This window comes from Ranitomeya imitator, chromosome 9, assembly GCF_032444005.1.
Source record: "Ranitomeya imitator isolate aRanImi1 chromosome 9, aRanImi1.pri, whole genome shotgun sequence".
NCBI classification, from domain to species: Eukaryota; Metazoa; Chordata; class Amphibia; order Anura; family Dendrobatidae; genus Ranitomeya; species Ranitomeya imitator.
The window spans coordinates 37,832,956-37,852,269 of record NC_091290.1 but is presented as its reverse complement, the minus strand read 5'-3'; the positions used below and the strand labels follow the sequence as shown (position 1 = coordinate 37,852,269).

At 42.1% G+C, this 19,314-nt stretch overlaps 2 protein-coding genes across 5 annotated transcripts in view; one reads left to right on the top strand and one right to left on the bottom strand.

Annotated features, from left to right (window-relative positions):
• The window catches only part of FLRT1 (fibronectin leucine rich transmembrane protein 1), a 292,290-nt gene extending 275,536 nt beyond the window's left edge, over positions 1-16,754 (top strand). For both annotated transcript variants that reach the window (XM_069740475.1, XM_069740474.1), the window contains exon 3: positions 12,269-16,754. In XM_069740475.1, the coding sequence (XP_069596576.1) occupies positions 12,332-14,365 (2,034 nt within the window). In that variant the 5' untranslated portion in view covers positions 12,269-12,331 and the 3' untranslated portion in view covers positions 14,366-16,754. The remainder of the gene's footprint in view (positions 1-12,268) is intronic.
• Positions 1-19,314, bottom strand: part of MACROD1 (mono-ADP ribosylhydrolase 1) — an 873,108-nt gene that overhangs the window by 433,642 nt on the left and 420,152 nt on the right. The window lies entirely within an intron of this gene.

Here is a 19,314-nt window from a genome sequence, read left to right as displayed (position 1 = left end):
CAACCCGCCCTTCAGGACGCTGCCATTTAGTAATCCAGACCAGCAGTCTCATGTGATATTGTGCTGTGATTGTCAGGGTCTTGGAGTGAAGGGTGAAAGTGTATGCCCCCAGAGAAGACTCTGAAGAAATGTTCAGTTGGTCTGCACAAAGAGATTTCCCATACTGCGCTCTAAAAACAAGTGTGGCTATCTCTGCAATTGAGTGACGCAGCAAAAAATTTAAAAAGTGGCAGACTCGGGAAAGCGCAGGGATCTTTACAAGATATTTTTTTTTAGGAAATGACAGGTTCTCATTAAATGTCCGATTCTTTTATTTTCAGAGGTAAGGCAATGCCAGAGCTGTCTGACAAAGACTTTCTCTTCTCTACCCATTGAATACACATGAATGCTCAGCTGAGCCAGGCACTCGTGTATGGGGGAGTTGGGAGAGGTAGCCGATTACTGTCCGATGGCTATCTCGTGTGCATGGCTAGCTTTAAGAATGAGGCATATTAATGTAAAGTAGGGAGACTCCAACCGGTGACTCTCCAGCTTTTGCAAATGATTACTTCTATCATGGACTAAGACTTGCAGGCTCAGAATTGAAGTTTTGCAATAGCTGGAGAAGCCCAGGTTGGTTAACATTAGCCGTAATGCATAGCGGTTGGTGAAGGTGCACCCCTCGGTATGAGGATAAAAGGTATAATCTGGTTCAGTTCACTTTCGCTTGGCCAGTGACGACATGTCTGCAGGCATCTGCTAGCTCACATGCATGAGAATAGGACACATAGATAGGGCGCAAAGATATGTGTAGACATGATGTCATTGGCACTGCTCATTTCCCGATGCGGAGTGAAGCTGCATTCCCCCTTTAAAGGGAACCTGTCTCCCCCAAAATGGAAGATGAGCTAAGCCCACCAGCATCAGGGGCTTATCTACAGCATTGTGTAATGCTGTAGATAAGCCCCCGATGTATCCTGAAAGATGAGAAAAAGATATTAGATTATACTCACCCAGGGGTGGTCCCACTGCGGTCCGGGCCGATGGGTGTCGCAGTCCGGTCCGGGGCCTCCCATCTTCATAGGATGACGTCCTCTTCTTGTTGTCACTCTGCAGCTCCGGCGCAGGCGTACTTTGTCTGCCCTGTTGAGGGCAGAGCAAAGTACTGCAGTGCGCAGGCGCCGGAAAAGGTCAGAGAGGCCCAACACCTGTGCACTGCAGTACTTTCCTCTGTCCTCAACAGGGCAGACAATGTACGCCTGTGCCGGAGCCGCAGCGTGAAGACAAGAAGAGGATGTCATCCTATGAAGATGGGAGGCCCCAGACTGCGACGCCCATCGGATCGGACCACTCGCCCAGGTGAGTATAATCTAACCTCTTTCTCATCTTTCAGGATAGATCGGGGGCTTATCTGCAGCATTACAGAATGCTGTAGATAAGCCCCTGGTGCTCGTAGGCTTAGCTCATCTTCGATTTTGGGGGTGACAGGTTCCCTTTAAATGCACTGTGGAATATTTTTCTCCTACATTCATAAAATCATTACATTTTTGCACACAATCTAAATTGCATATGATGTAAGGATTGTATGTTATGGTTTATCCGAGATAAAGGATATTGCAATGAAAAGTACTTGGCCATGAGCCTTGTGCTTTTATGTGGTCACTGGGGTTCTCTGCGGTTTCTAGTATTCTTACATTTTACTGTACGGAGGTCATTATTCCTATTGTAGCTGGCAGGTAATGGGAGCAGAATATAGTAGCGCTAGGACACATCCTTTGGAGATATTGCAGAATTGCAGGAGCTGACCTAAGGTTGATGATATCTATAACTCCTTCCTTGCACAGAACCAGCAGCTGCTTTTGTGATTTTGGAACGAGGCATTGATCAGTAGCTTGTGGTCACGAGCCAGCGGCGGGCTGTCACTGCCATGTCTCATCTATCCCCGCTATGGAAATGACAGGGAAATGATCTGGTTGGCCAGGAGGAAAGTGGCTATGGGGTCAGAGAAAACACTGGGCAGCATCTGGTGGACTACAGAAGGGGCCACTCATTGTGTAATTAATCGATGTGACATCTCAGGAATGGAAATATGAGCAGCATTTCCAGGCAGATCCTCCGTCCGCTGGATAATTATAGCACTGCCAACTCAGTGATGTCATGGCATTAGCGGAAAAAAACAATAAAAATATGGCAAAGTGTGCCTGTCAGTATTATGCAGATAAATAATAGAGATTTACCAGAATACTCATCAGTTACTAACTGCTCCTGGATCTGCACATTATGCTCACAGATACAGTCGGGGGTCACCATCAGTCGTAAATACAAAGCATTTTTCCATATTGATCATTGTTTAACCCTTGATAATTTGTAAACAGTAAATATTTTAATTATGTAAGTATTTTAAGGCTCAGCTGTTTTCTGCTCCAAATCCCCTGCAGAAATGTAATCAAATAATATAATTCTGTCCATTTGCAACTACCACTAGGGGGAGCTCTGCCCAGTATGAAGAGGTATAAGACCGTAATCAGTGCAGAATACTGGACCTAAAAACATGTTGATAAAAGTTGAAGATTCACTTTAATTATTGTGGGTACTGAGGGGTTTCTAAAGGCCTCCAGAAACATTAGAATAAAGTAAACCAAACTAGGGGATATTGGATCAGCCAATATGGGTGCTTTTCCGATCCCCCCACCCCCCAACTGATGTATGAATGAGTCGGGAGAGCTGTCGGGGGCGAATAATCATTTTATCGTCAGCTGTCTATTGTGTATGGGGGTCCATTGTGATTCGGGTAATGTAATCAAAGCAGAGAGGGGGCAATAATTGAAACTTTTACTTTCAAAAAGGCAAATTAGTGTATTATAGGGTGGAGTCCAAGGCAAATAAGTGTCTCCAGTCTGCTCTGACCACTCACTCGTACTTCTGTGGGTCAGGACAGAAGGATGTGTGCATGCCTGCTCGGATCCCACACACATGGCCGAATTTTCAGAACAGTTACGACCGGCTCTAGGTAAAGGTGTGCTGTCAGTCAACAAAGAGGGAGTGAGGGGCAGTGTACTTAGTTTGGCCACGTTAGGTGTGTACTAAGCACCTTCATTTGCATAAGACCCGCTTTCTTAACAACTGAGAAAACTAGACTAGGGACTAAGTCTCCTGTATTATCATCTGATTAAATTGCATTTTGGGGTTGACTCAATTTATTCAAACGTACCTAAAAAAGTGTAAATAAAAATACAACAAGCCCACAAAAATAATCAGCCCTCGTAAGTCTACATCAGCAGAAAAATAATAAAGTACCAAACTCGGCCAAGATTGAGGGTGAATGTGAAGTTTGAAATGCGTTGGGGTTATTATATCCTGCTTACCACTTTAATATGGATTTTAATATATTACCAATAAAGAAGTAATTTTATCTTTTTGGCATTGCACTGGAGAAATTAACTTTTTTTTAATTTTTAATCAAAGAAAAAATCACTGATAAAGAGCCTCTTCCTTCTTACGTTATTAAGAGACAATAATGCGCTTGATTTAAAGATAATCCAGTAATAAAAAGTGAAAAGGAAAAAGGAAAACATAATGAATAAAATAACTTCCATGTTTTCACTATACTCTGGTACTACCGTATATTTTCCTGAGCTGAACATCTTGTTACAGAGCATGAACTTTTGTTTCAGCACTTAGGCTCCTGTGAAATCTACTTTCCTGATTGTAAACTTTAATGATATCTGTGAGAGGTGAAATCAAATGGACAATAATTTGTGATTCTGCAGAGCTGGGTTCATCTATGGCTCCTTCTCCGTGTCCTTTTCTGTACTGCAACATTTTAGAACATTGTAGTATTTTTCTCCTATTTTCATGTGGTTCTGATTGATTTAAAGACAGACCCTGACCAGACGCAGATACATTTCGGTGCATATCTATGCATGCTCAAAGCTTTCCATTTCTTTTCAGAGAGTTTAAAATACACAAACATTTAAGAGGGAAAAAACAAGTCCTTGTTTTTTCATACATTTAGTGCAAATCAGTCTCTTATACTTACCGTACTTGCAGTTTGTATATGGACCAGGAAATTCTCTCCGTCTGAAGCTGACTTTAATACATGTAGGCACCTGTTTTCTCTATCATAATATGACCCCAAGTCCATACAGTTGTGACTGCTAGCTTATCTGCATGATGCTTAATGGTAATATGTCTGTAGGATCATCCCTCCTAAGTGTCTATATGGTCTTGTAGGTCATAGGAAGTTGAATAAAATGGTATCTATCTTTGATATCTGCAATCTGATGTCTTATTCTAGAGAAATTCATGTTTTTCTTAATATGTAAATGTGCTGTTAAGATCTATGTGCCGAACATAGATCTCCATGATTTGCCTCCAGAGCTTATTTTACATGAAATGGGATGTTAACAGTTTGAGACATGTAATGACTAACAGTCTGATATACATGTCTCACACTGCTAACAACGCCCTTCATTTAATATAAGCTCTGGAGGCAGATTCACTGGGAGATCTATGTCCGCCCCATAGATCGTAACAGCTCATTTATATATTAAGAAACATGTTGATTTCTCTGGAATAAGACATCAGATCGCAGATATCAAGATGTTATTTTATCCAACTTCCTATGACCTACATGCCCATATAGCCGGAATAAGAAAGTTCATTTTTCTGACAGATGACAGATGGCCTTTAACAAATACAATTGAAATCTTAATATCAGAGTTTTCATTTCAAAATATCCCAGATATGCAATAATTGGGGATATCTAGACGGGGGTTCATATGAAGCCAAGTTTTACAGTAGTGCAGTTTTTCATTTTAATTTTTTTTACACTTTTTTATGTTCCGTGTATTTTGGCTACACAAGAAGTATCCATGTGTGAACCTGGCCTAAACCATCTCCGTGGAATTCCAAGTTGGGCTGCAACGTCGTGGTCAAATTTTTCAATCTTATCTTTGATATCGACAGTAATAAGACTAATTAGGTTTTGAAGGAAATATTCACATGGGGTAGTAATCGCGTAGGAGAGAGTTGCGCTGTTACATAATGCAGGTTCAGATTGAGTTACATTACATAATGCAGGTTCAGATTGAGCTTCTTACAAATAGTACTGTAATTGTCGCTTTTTCTCAAACCAAGAACATTATTTCAGTGGAGCAGCTTAAGGAAAAATACATGTATTTACATGCTTTTTAATTGCTATGATAATTAGCGCCATGGTAATACTGTCCTACATAAATACACCTGAAAGTTTGTTCATTTATCTAAATGTGATGGCATTGCACCCCTATAGAGCATTTACTGAAATGATATTTCTGAAGGTGAGGTCTTTAAAACTGAACTCATTACCAGTTCAGGTCTAAAGATCTCCAGCAATGACAGAAGGCAAAACTGAGACAGAATACAAGGGTTGTACACGTAATGGAAGAGAAGCGTAAAATTAACGTTCCTGATTTAAAATTAATGGCTGGAAAAATAATGGAAGGGCTGAATGAATTCAATTATTCTGAAGGTGGAGGGGTGAAAGGAGCGATCAAATGGGTTTTATTAGTTGTCGGAATTAAAACTTTCGAAACCTGAACTTCTCACTGTCAGTACAAACACATACACATTACAAACACACACATTACATGCATACATTACAGGTGAGGCCAAAGGCTTTGAGACTGACATTTTTTTTATTCCACAAATTTTGCTGCTTTATTTCATTCGATTTCTCTGATGAAGCAGAATATTTGGAATAACTGGAAGAAGGATTGTCTGGAGAAGAAATGGTGAGAGCCACCATGAGTCCTGTGTTTGCCAACAGTAAAGTATTCAGAGACCATTCATGTGTGGGGGCTTCTTATCAATGGAGGGGGCGCACTCACAATTTTTCCTAAGAACACTGCCATGAATAAAGAATGGGATCTAGAAATCCTCAAAGAGCAACTTATCCTTACAATCCAAGAGCAATTTGGAGATAAGCAATGATTTTTTCCAGCATGGAAACCATGTCACAAGGCAAAAGTGATAACTAAGTGGCTCGGTGAACAAAACATTGAATATTTGGGTCCATGGTCAGAAAACGCCCCAGATTTCAATCCCATTGAGAACTATGCTCAATTCTTAAAAAGTGGGAGTACAAACAAAAACACATAAATTGTGATAAACTCCAAGCACTGAATAGGCAAAAATAACGTTAAAAATAACGGTCAACAATGAAAATATTGAGTCTTTGCATAAACTTCATGTATTTGTCAATAAAAGTTTAAAAACTTATGCAATGCTGATAATTGTAGAAACATCGGACTACAAGATCTAGAAACACTAAAGCAACAAAATGTGTGAAAACAAAAGATTGGGAAGTCTCAAAACCTTTGGCCACGACTGTACATTTATATACACACACTACACAGAGGCACACTTTTTCATCAAATAAAGTATTACACTTAGTTAACACTAATAGCATCTAAAATGGCCATCCTGAATATACATAGATAGATAAACTACTAGCAATGTCTTGTGTACGTTCCACCATTAATGCAAAATATTTACGGCCCCACAATCGGTGTAGACTGGTGATAAACACTCGTGTTTTGTGGAATTCAGTTATTGCCATGACGGCATGACCAGTGATTGACCAGTATAATCGGGTCTTTAATAGAGGAACATGTGCTTTAGTCTTGTACACCATATGGTCCATAAACTTGATTTAATGAAGTAAAACATAAAATGTTCACAGTCAGCAAAAAAGAAACCCAAAAACTAACGTACAGCATTATATCCACACTCAGGACTGTGTACTACAAATCGGCTGGACCTCTAGTAAATGAATAATGGTGTAAACACCCCTCCCTGGCTCATACAATATTTATAAAGTCGAATAGATGAGAGCTTCCTCACCAGAAAATAGTTATTTAGCTAGCCGTGGAGGTGAGAGGTTAATACATCCCGCAGGAGCATAAAGACCGTCCGCCGCCACTAGTGATGGGGTAAGTAAGCCTCCAGCTCTGACCCGTCAGGGACAACTCGCTGGCAGCTCTTATTGCAGTACAGAGATTAAAGACTGAGCTCGGAGAGCAGAGTATTGACACTGTGAGATGGTTTCTGAGTCTTTCTCTGTAATCCTGGGATACAGAAGGGAGAGAGCCGAAGGAACATTTGCAGATTTGACTCTGGGGAATGAATAAACCATCATACTGGAGCAAATTTACTTATTTCTATCAGCTATTTGCTCTTTGAATACTTTAAACAGGTAAAAAGATCTGGCCCTATTGAAGATGCCGCCATGGGGCTATATGTCTTTTCAGTTTCTCATCTGATTCTTCTGTATTTTAAAGAATACCTTCCTTTTCTTTAGGATTCTAGTTTTTATTCTCTTCCTATTTGAGCATCTGAAAAGCTAAACTGTTATCTTTGATGGTATAACATAAAGCTTCCTTTCAGGTATCCTGGTATGCCTAAGATAACCATTGAAGTGGGTTGTCCACTTTGCTCATCATCTTCTCAGAATTATTTCTTGGCAGATTTAGCTACTAGAAGAGTCACAGAGACATTTATACTTTCTATATACTTGTTAATGAACTGGGCTGCTGGCATCCCTGCCCCTCGATCTGTTCCTACTGAATATGACAATGACCCACTTGAGCAACGATGGAAAACTGACCAAGGACACTACCCAATGGCTTCTCCCCTTTAGTCCATCTGTATCCCATGGGGTTACAATAGTAGCAAATTATTTTGTAAACTGGTTTTGTCAAGTGGACCTCTAAATCCAGGAGTCGATGCAACGAGAGGAGTCTTACGGAACCCGTTGGTGATGGCTCACATTCTAATTTTGAAAGTCTAATTTATAAAAAGGAGTGAATCAATTTGTAGGACCTTGGTCCCTTGACCACATCAGTAGTCTGTGGCTAATGGAAGCTCTACGAACAGTCTTCTAGCCTCTGGCATCCACAGCATCTCTTCTAATTAGTAGGCCTAACGTGACATCATATGTGCATCACGAGCCTGTCCTGCAAATCAGAAGAGGCGCCGGGGTTTCCAACATGTAGGAGGTTTGCAGGGCGTAGACTACCGATGCAGCCTTTGGATCAAGGTCCTACAAATTTATTCGCACTTCTCTTGCTGTAGATCCTCTTTATGAAGAGTATGTGAGTTTGAAATCAATCATTGATTGACTAACATAGACAACTCCCGCATTCTATTTGCCGCTCAAGGGTATTCTGGCTGACAACTGGCCCTTTTTCAGTTAGAAGTACTCCCAATGTAATACCCAGAGTCAAAAGTAAAAGCCCCGCATGAGCCAGATGCAGACCATTACCTCCCCAATGTCAGTCATATCTGCACTGCCAACCAGAATGCCTTCTAAGCTTGACCCATCACCATATTAACCAGTCATCTCCTCTACATTACAGTCCTCATCTCCGATGTTGCTCATTAGTTGCTTCCTCTTCCAAGGGTCAGCATAGGGGAAGCAACTCCCAGTAACAGTAATCTGTAATAGATTCTGCAAGGATGAAGGAAGAGACATTGGAGTTGTCATCATTGTTCTGATATCAATTTGATGATTATACAAATAAAGGGGAGAATTTACTACAACTTGCATTTCAGAAGCCTGCTGAAATTAGGTGCGGTAAGCCATGTGCACCACAAAATGACTTTACGACAGGTATAAATAAGGTGATGTAGAATTTCTCAATAATTTACACCAATTTCTTGGTGCTATTGGCTGTACCCCTAAAGCAAGTCCCACCCGATCTTTTTGGGAGAAAGTGGCAAGAGCAGCGTAAAAATAAATTATTGACAACTTTTTCATCACTGTTGTGCGCCATAATTTTCTTTTTTACTGAACAAAATTGGAGCAATTAGCTTGGTATATGTTCCCAATTACTGACTTCTGTTAAACAGTGATAACAGGGGTTATCCAAACCGGAATACGCTTGCAATTAGGGTCACACATTTCATAGAATACTAGAGCTTACTCACCTCTTTATGTATTTCCCATGAGAGTGCCAGTGTGCTTTCTCAGACAGTTTTTAATGGTAAAGGCTGAAAATTAGCCCTTCCTTTGTATTCAGGGGAGATAACCTGTTGCCAGAGGTGTCTGCCAGCAGCTATCTACTCTCTCCCCATTAAGAACACATGAACACCTGGCCGAACTGGGCGCTCATGTCTATGAGGGAATTAGTAGAGATGGCTGTCTGGTGAACGAACATATGGCTGCCAATTATTTAATGTGTATGGCTAGCTTTAGATTCCTAATTAACTATCATCGCTAGAAATAAGAAAATTGTTTTGATACAAATCCAATTCCTGTAGAATTTCATGAAACGGATAGGTCCCTGTGAATTCAAACAATTTGCAAAAAAAATGACCGTTTCTATTTTACACATTGCAGAAAATGGAATCAGCCAATGAAAACTCACATGACCTAAAGCGCGACTGCTCCGGCTTCCCCATAATGCCTTGCAGCTATTATAACACAAGATATAACGCAGCCAATATGGAGGGGCTATCATAGCCCGTATGAAAGCTGAGGCAGGCAATCCAGCAGTCATTTTATATCAATTTAGGATAGTGAGAGGATGTCAGAGCTCACAACTCAGTAACAGAGGAGGAAGAGAATGTCCTAAAGCATAGGACAAATATTTGTTATAACCACAACAATGAAGATGATGAGTATAGTAGTCTGCAAATAATAGAGCAATTCAATTAATAGGGCAGAAAGATAGAGGTGAGAGCAGCAACAGACTCAGTGTTATTGATCACTGATATTATGTAGCTGGCTTTGTCCTGCTACATTTGAGTTACAATTACACATTTTTCTTAATTCTCAATGCACTAGAAAGCATCTGTTAGGCAGCACAATACTTTTTACAGAGAACAAAATATTAAATCAGTGTCAGTCATTGTCCAATTTGACAACTTGGTACGTGTGTCTACCCAACATGTCACGTGTTTACCATGACAGAGAGGGGCCAGAAGATTGTGGTGTCCGATTCTGCATACTCCTGCACTGATTAGAAGCACTTCACTATCCTATTAAATGGTGTAGGATTCTGCTAGCAGCACAGGGGTTAAATCTGTTCAGCTTGGATTCTTTGCAGTTTTCCTGATTTGATACTCTCTCTTCGGTATTTGCCACTCTCCTCGGCTATATATACTCGCCTCTTGCAATCTGAATTGCCAACATTAGTTTTATACTGCCTAGTGTGGAGTTGGAGGTGTTGGTTGAGATGTTCGGAGTGTTGTTCTAAACACTGTTACACTGTTAGTGAATTGCCTGCGTACATCCTCTAATCCCCTCCTATTTGGTTGTTCCTTCCTTATACTTCGACTCTGTTGTTTGTGAGTGCATATTTTTTATGATTTTGAGTTTTCATTTATCCCTTTACGTCTTCCCTTGTTGTTCTGGTTTGCGTATTCTTATATACAACTACTCCCGAATTCCCTGGGTGGGGGAGGGGACAGCTAATGGCTGATTCAGGAGCTCAGCAAGGTATATGGGCCCAGCATCTTCACCATTAGAAGTAATCCATGGAGCAGGGATAGCTAGGGCGTGCCTAGCTTTAGGAATAGGGAAATAGCCCCTAACCCCAGCATTTCAAACTACAGTCTCGTGACAACATTTCTCGTTATGATTTTTTTTGGCAAGGTAAAACAAACAAAAAAATACCATAACTAAGAATGTGGGAGCCACTAGCAACAGCGTAAGCAACACCACCACTAGTACTAGCTGTCTGGGCAGAAGTACTACTAAACACAGGTCACAAATGGCCCCCTTTGCCTCTAGCAAGCATATTAATAGGGAGGAAGTGTTATGTAATATATGGCATGACTTGTCATAGTCACAGCCAGGTGAGGTTACCTCTGACAGCGACACCATCAGTTTGACTCAGTAATCTGCCTTACTAATAGGGATAATTTTTAGACTTTTTAAATTTAAAAAAAATCACCAAGTCTGTGAAATATGTTAGTAAATGGTTTGTTAGTTACTACCAGTTTACCATCCTTTATATGATGAGGCATTACTAAGGCTGTGTTTTTGTTCAAGAGCATGATAGGGGTTGCATACAGTTCTATGATTCCTCACCTCTTTTAAGGGAAATCAAATCAAATTTTTTTGAAAAATTTGTCAAACCTGGCGAATTCCACTTTCAAAAAATTCAATCATTTCCTTTCATCACTTTTTTTTTATCTGTTCTGTGGAGAGGTCTACACTATTTTCAATGCAAAATCCCATTCAAGACTGTTTTAATTTCTTTTATTTTTTTCCATATAAGTGTCATATTGTAGCAGAATGTATTTTTCTCTCTCTTATTAGTAGACTAAGTAAACCTTTTTTTTTTTTTTTTTTCTCTAGCTTATGCAGCATTTATGTTAAATATGGCTTTCATTAAACTTAAAGGGTATCACGCTATTAACTCTCAAAATAGATGACGAGTTGTGGCTGATTTTCTGAAGTTTGGCAAGGTACCAGTGTCTATTGTTAAGGGAGTTATATTATGCCGATCTCAGAGGGCTCAAGAAGGCCTCAATCATTATCAGAATGTGATTTCCATCATAATGCCAGTGACGCAGGCTTTAATCTCCCAGCTGAGATGGCTTGGAGAAGCTATTATGTAAGTCAAAAGATGGACTTGCTTTTACAATCACGCGCTTAAAAATCACTCTCAGAACTTCCTCACACATTATAATCACTTCATCTTCTGCATCTCTTCACTTATTAATTTGCTTTTATGTCAAGCAAAACTCAGGCACTGCGATTCACACGGGCAATCTAGTGTGGCGGCAATGAAAACAGATGTAATAAATGGATAACAGTCTGCACTCTAAGGGTAATCCAACCCCACAGAGCTAGCAATCTAATGTGACCATTCAGAGTGCAGGAATTATATGTGTATGAATTATTGTCACACCTTGCAATAATGTGACGTGTATGCAAGGAGGCAACTGCAAGTTTTTTGCTCAATACTCAGTTTTGGGTATACCGATCTACTAGAATATTACATTTCATATTAGGGGAAATGCATTTTATTATGTGGTATAACAGACGATAAAATGTTAAAGGGGTTGTGTGCTTTCAGAAAAGTTTTTCCGATAAGCTATAATAGTAAAAAAAAAAAAACACTAAAGTGTGGCTTAGTTACCCTGCCCGGATCCAGCGTTGAGTCAACTATCAGAGCTTATACGAAAAAGTTCTCTGAAAGGTGTCAACCCCTTTCAAGTGTGACGTTGACAATGGTGATGGGGATTTTCTACTTTACATTGCACCTGATTGTTTTTGTTTTGTTCTGTCTTCCAGGAATTTATCCAAATTCATCAGAACTTTACAAGACAGTTGTGATTTGGAAGACTCCACAACAATATGACTGTCACAACCACCACCACTACCACTGCGACAGCCGCCTCGGCAGTGGCCACAACAACTGTAACTGCTACCACAGTTGCAATGACTACAGCTACCTTGGACTTACGCGATTGGCTATTTTTGTGTTACGGACTTATTGCATTTTTGACAGAGGTAATAGATAGCACCAATTGTCCCTACGTATGTCGCTGTGACAATGGTTTCATCTACTGTAATGACCGAGGTCTTACTTCTATCCCAGCCGAGATCCCAGATGATGCAACCACCCTCTACCTCCAGAACAATCAGATCAATAATGCTGGAGTTCCACCAGAGCTGAAAACTAAAACCAATGTTAGAGTCATCTATTTGTATGAGAACGACCTAGACGAGTTCCCACTCAACCTTCCCCGTTCACTTAGAGAGCTTCACCTCCAAGATAACAACATACGCAGCGTGACTCGGGATGCTCTAGCCCGTATACCACTGATAGAGAAGCTTCACCTAGATGACAACTCTGTGTCGACTGTCAGCATTGAAGATGACGCCTTCCTAGATAGTCGTCAACTTCGCCTGCTTTTCCTTTCCCGCAACCATCTAAGTAGCATTCCCAATGGTTTGCCACATACTTTGGAAGAGCTAAGATTAGATGATAATCGCATTTCTACCATTCCTCTTCATGCTTTCAAGGGACTCAACAGTTTGCGGAGGTTAGTTCTGGATGGCAACCTCCTGGCAAATCAACGCATTGCAGATGACACATTTAGCCGTCTCCAAAATTTGACTGAGTTATCACTGGTAAGAAATTCATTGGCTGCCCCTCCTGTAAATCTACCAAGTGCTCATCTACAAAAGCTGTATTTACAGGATAATGCCATAACGCATATTCCCTATAATACACTGTCTAAGATGAGGCAATTACAGAGACTGGATCTGTCCAATAATAACCTTACTGCACTCCCTCGTGGCCTTTTTGATGACCTGGAGAACCTGAGCCAACTCCTTCTCAGGAATAATCCTTGGTTTTGTGGTTGCAATCTTATTTGGCTTCGGGACTGGGTGAAAGCAAGAGCTACAATCGTTAATGTCCGTGGCTTAATGTGTCAGGGTCCTGAGAAAGTTAGGGGCATGGCCATCAAAGACATCACTCACGAAATGGATGAATGTTTTGAGGGAGGTCCCCAAAGCAATGTAGCATCTGCACGAGCAACTCCAGCAAGCCCTTCAATTACTACCCCTCCCCAAGGATCGCTGTTTACCCTAAAGTCTAAAAGGCCAGGTCTTCGATTGCCAGATTCCAATTTGGATTACCCTATGGAAAACGGAGCAGGAACAAAGTCTTTGGTGATTAGCGTCAAACCACTGACAGCGGACAGTATTCGCATCACGTGGAAGTCCTCTGTTCTCGCCAGTTCTTTTCGTCTGAGCTGGTTGAGGTTAGGTCATAGCCCAGCTGTTGGCTCTATAACAGAAACCTTGGTGCAAGGAGATAAGACAGAGTATTTGTTAACTGCCCTGGAACCAAGATCTACCTATATTATCTGTATGGTAGGAATGGAAACGGGGAACACCTATCTTACAGATGAGCCACCCGTATGTGCCAAGGCAGAGACAGGGGATGTCTATGGCCCTACTACTACACTTAATCGAGAACAAAATGCTGATCCTTTGGCTGGTTTACCTCTGGCGGGCATTATTGGTGGGGCTGTCACACTTGTCTTCCTTTTTCTCATCTTAGCATCAATATGTTGGTATGTCCATCGAGCCGGGCAATTGCTAACCCGTGAAAGAGCTTGCAGTCGAGGAAGCCGAAAGAAAGATGATTATATTGAATCTGGCACTAAGAAAGATAACTCTATATTGGAAATTAGAGGACCAGGGCTCCAAATGCTACCAATAAACCCTCACCGAGCCAAGGAGGAGTATGTGATTCACACCATATTCCCATCTAATGGCACCAGTCTTTACAAAAGTACCCACACGATAGGTTATGGCACTCACAGGGGATACAGAGATGGTGGTATTCCTGACACAGACTACTCCTATACATGATGAACCATTATTATTATTACTTTTTTGGACAGACCAGATTTCTTCCCATAGTAAAATCTCTGGTTCTCCTGGTGCCCACAAGATTCCTAAGTATAGGAGAAAGAAATAGAAATATAAGTAAATTAAGTTATGATACAAAGACTGTATGGAATCTTTTGTAGGAATGGAAAAACTACCAATATTCGTATCAAAACCTGAGTATCAAGAAGAATTAAAAAAAAAAAGACACGCAGTAATACATATCCTGCAAACTCAAAGGGTCGCAGGAGAACTCAGTTACTTTATTACAGAAGTTTCAACCATTTTAGAGCAAGGAAATAATTTTAGAGAGATTCGAGCGCTTGGATACAATTTACATATAACTTGACGGTTCTTCTTTCTTTTACTTTTGTTAAATTCAGGGTGAAAATGACGACACAGTGCAATGAATATTTGTTTTACATTTCATATGAATATTCCGTGTATATTTTTCTTCCTCTCTGCAGTTTTTTCTTCCTGATGTTTTTTTTTTTCCTTTTTTCTTTACATTTTATTTTATCCTAGCGGAAATAAATGGCAAAATAAGAAAGCAACTAATTCTACAAAGAAGAAATCTTTCTTCTTTTTTTTTTCTAATTTTCACAGATTTATATTGAGCTGGCATTCATTTGAAAAAAAAAAAAAGTTTAATTTGAATTGAACGATAGAAAAGTAGTTGTGAAGCAGAGAACAATTGAAATGTTACGTATGGTAGACTTTCTTTACAATAGACTTTTTATTCAGTCTCTGTGGAAACCCTTACTGACACTCAGATCCTTCAGCAGATATCTGTAGCGTGTGATGGTAATCTATACGTGTTCAGTATCCCAATGTATCTTACACTCCACTACCTGACCGCAAGAATCATGGGTTGGTTAATTAGGCGCAGAATGACAGCCTCATCTACAATGTATACTGCTGGCCCCTCTCATCAATCTGCAAAAAAAGACAGGAATATTTCAGAAATGAAATATAATCTAAATGTTATCGTTTACTGTTCTACTTGGGAAATAATCAGATTTTTTTTTTATTAGTAAGAGGGATCTGCAAAATCAATGAGTGGTGATGGAAATTACATATGGTCAATGCAGATCACAAAGCACTGTATACTGTCTGTATGATAAGTTTGATATTAATGTTCATGCATAGGATTCATTGTTTTCCCTAGGAAGAGATTGTGATGAATGGTGGTAAACGCATTTATAGATATTTTATGTGCAAATGAAAAACAAACACAATATTTCAAAATAAGGCCTCATTCACACGTCACTGCAAGAAAAATGGACAGTTTTTTGTTTTGTTTTTTTTTTATCAGATTTTGATCAGTTTTTCTCATACGCGGAAATATAAAAAGAAAATGGTTTCCCCACTTTCTCCTATGTGACAGTCGTATTTTTTCATGGACCCATAGACTTGCATTTAGGAGCAAAATTGTACATGTCACCGGGAGTTTGTGCGGACCCCTTGGTTGGCGAAAAATCACGGACATGTTAATGGCCCCATAGACTATTATAGCTCTGAGTGCTCTCCATGAAAACCATGGATAGCATTAATAAGGGAAAAACAGACGTGTGAATGAGCCCTTAGGCACAATTTGATCTTTCCCTTTGCCAGCGGTAAGGACAATGATATTCTGTATGTAGCAGACTCAGCAATGTGAATCCTTCATGTGAGCGTGCATGGTCTTATCGCTTTCTGCTTCCAACTGAAAAAACATTGCAGGTAGATTGGAAGGTGCCTTATAGCAATGTACTGGGAGTGATGTTTTTATGTTCAATGCCGGCTCGTTATTTCATATATAATAACCACTGACTTCGTAAAAAAAGGTCACTCTAGTGCTGATACTCTGGTGGTCCCCACCCCTCTGTCTCTCTAGTGCTGATACTCCGGTGGTCCCCAGCCCTCTGTCGCTCCAGTGCTGATACTCTGGTGGTCCCCAGCCCTCTGTCACTCTAGTGCTGATACTCTGGTGGTCCCCAGCCCTCTGTCTCTCTAGTGCTGATACTCCGGTGGTCCCCAGCCCTCTGTCGCTCCAGTGCTGATACTCTGGTGGTCCCCAGCCCTCTGTCACTCTAGTGCTGATACTCTGGTGGTCCCCACCCCTCTGTCTCTCTAGTGCTGATACTCCGGTGGTCCCCAGCCCTCTGTCGCTCCAGTGCTGATACTCTGGTGGTCCCCAGCCCTCTGTCATTCTAGTGCTGATACTCTGGTGGTCCCCAGCCCTCTGTCACTCTAGTGCTGATACTCTGGTGGTCCCCAGCCCTCTGTCGCTCCAGTGCTGATACTCTGGTGGTCCCCAGCCCTCTGTCACTTTAGTGCTCATGCTCTGGTAGGCCCCACCCCTCTGTCGCTCTAGTGCTGATACTCTGGTGGTCCCCATCCCTCTAGTGCTGATACTCTGGTGGTCCCCAGCCCTCTGTCACTCTAGTGCTGATACTCTGGTGGTCCCCAGCCCTCTGTCATTCTAGTGCTGATACTCCGGTGGTCCCCAGCCCTCTGTCGCTCTAGTGCTGATACTCTGGTGGTCTCCACCCCTCTGTTGCTCCAGTGCTGATGCTCTGGTGGTCCCCATCCCTCTAGTGCTGATACTCTGGTGGTCCCCAGCCCTCTGCTGCTCCAGTGTTGATGATCTGGTGGTCCCCACCCCTCTGTCACTCTAGTGCTGATGCTCTGGTGGTCCCCATCCCTCTAGTGCTGATACTCTGGTGGTCCCCAGCCCTCTGCTGCTCCAGTGTTGATGATCTGGTGGTCCCCACCCCTCTGTCGCTCTAGTGCTGATACTCTGGTGGTCTCCACCCCTCTGTTGCTCCAGTGCTGATGCTCTGGTGGTCCCCATCCCTCTAGTGCTGATACTCTGGTGGTCCCCAGCCCTCTGCTGCTCCAGTGTTGATGATCTGGTGGTCCCCAGCCCTCTGTCACTCTAGTGCTGATGCTCTGGTAGGCCCCACCCCTCTGTCGCTCTAGTGCTGATACTCTGGTGGTCCCCACCCCTCTGTCGCTCTAGTGCTCATACTCTGGTGGTCCCCAGCCCTCTGTCACTCTAGTGCTGATACTCCGGTGGTCCCCAGCCCTCTGTTGCTCCAGTGCTTATGCTCTGGTGGTCCCCAGCCCTCTGTCACTCTAGTGCTGATACTCCGGTGGTCCCCAGCCCTCTGTTGCTCCAGTGCTTATGCTCTGGTGGTCCCCAGCCCTCTGCCGCTCCAGTGCTGAATGATGGTCCCACCCCTCTGTCTCTCTAGCGCTGTTGCTCTGGTGGTCCCCACCCTCTGTTGCTCCAGTGCTGATGCTCTGGTGGTCCCCACCCCTCTGTTGCTCCAGTGCTGATGCTCTGGTGGTCCCCACCCCTCTGTTGCTCCAGTGCTGATGCTCTGGTGGTCCCCAGCCCTCTGTTGCTCCAGTGCTGATGCTCTGGTGGTCCCCAGCCCTCTGTCGCTCTAGTGCTGATACTCTGGTGGTCTCCACCCCTCTGTTGCTCCAGTGCTGATGCTCTGGTGGTCCCCAGCCCTCTGTCGCTCCAGTGCTGATGCTCTGGTGGTCCCCACCCCTCTGTTGCTCCAGTGCTGATGCTCTGGTGGTCCCCAGGCCTCTGCCGCTCCAGTGCTGAATGATGGTCCCACCCCTCTGTCATTCCAGTTCTGATGCTTTGGTGGTCCCCACCCCTCTGTCCCTCCAGTAGCATCATCAATGAGGTCAGTGATTAGTTGCAGCGGTCATGTGCATGTACTGGATAATTTTGTTCCAGGAGACTAAACAAAGACCATTGAGGACCACCAGAGCATCACCACTGGGCTAATGGGGGATTTAAAATATATAATTCCATGCAACAACAGACTGGAAACACATGGCTGCCTTCTTCCTGAAACAGCTAGGTTCTTGTCCATGGACCCTATTCAATTTAATGGGACTGACCTGCACTATCAGACGAAACCCCTGTTTTTGGAAACAAGATGACCCATTTTTTAAACCTCAAACGACCCCTTTTAAGACTGTAACCCACGGAGTAAGGCATGCATTCATGAGTTTGTTGTCCAGCACACTTCTGTTCTGGGTTCCTGTGACTGTAATCCAATTCATGTAATCCTGTATTTGTCATAAAGTCGTCAGTAAGCTGACCCCATGTATTACTGGAAAAGTCAGCACGAGCGAGCCGGAGCGCTCCTACTCCTCTTATTCCCAGCATTCATTTTCTTTTTCTCGCTGATTTGTCTTTGTTTGCTGCCGGCTTTATATTAACAAGCAATTTGCAGTTCTCTTCCGCTAGAGAAACTCTGTCTGCAACATGTGGAAGAGAGCTGAAATGTGAAAGTGGAAAAACAGCAGAAAAACGATGGGAGGAAATATATTTCAGAGGGTAATGCAAATTTCTCACAGTTATAACGGGAGAAAGGGTGGGAAGGTTCTGATGACAATGTGTAATCTCACAGATGAAACTCAATGTGTTGGCAGATATTTTATTATGTGTTGTTCTTATCAGAAAAGCGTTCCTTTATATATAATAATTAGATGACATCTCCACATGTTAGTACAGAACCCATAGGGATAGAATATAAAATGCTCGGCTCCAGTCTCCAGCCCCCCACCAGCAGCCACAATGCCCAACCCACCCATACTTCTATAAAAAAAAAAGCCTGGACTAGTTCTATTATTAAAATATGCCATTTATTGTTTTACATTCTTGGGTTATTCCTCATAGGATGGAATGGCATGGCTTACTGGCATTGCATCGCTACTGTATATGTGTGCGGCATCCTGTCTGGTCATTCTTATAACCACTAGCTAGGTCACAGTCATTAATACGGACAATGGAAGGATGGTTATGGACATAGTGGAGCCAAGATACAGGGGCCTGTACTAGTTTAAGGAGAAATAAAGCATGCAATACTGATAGGAAAGACCATTGGTGTTTATATAGCAGTTGAAAAGAAAGGGGG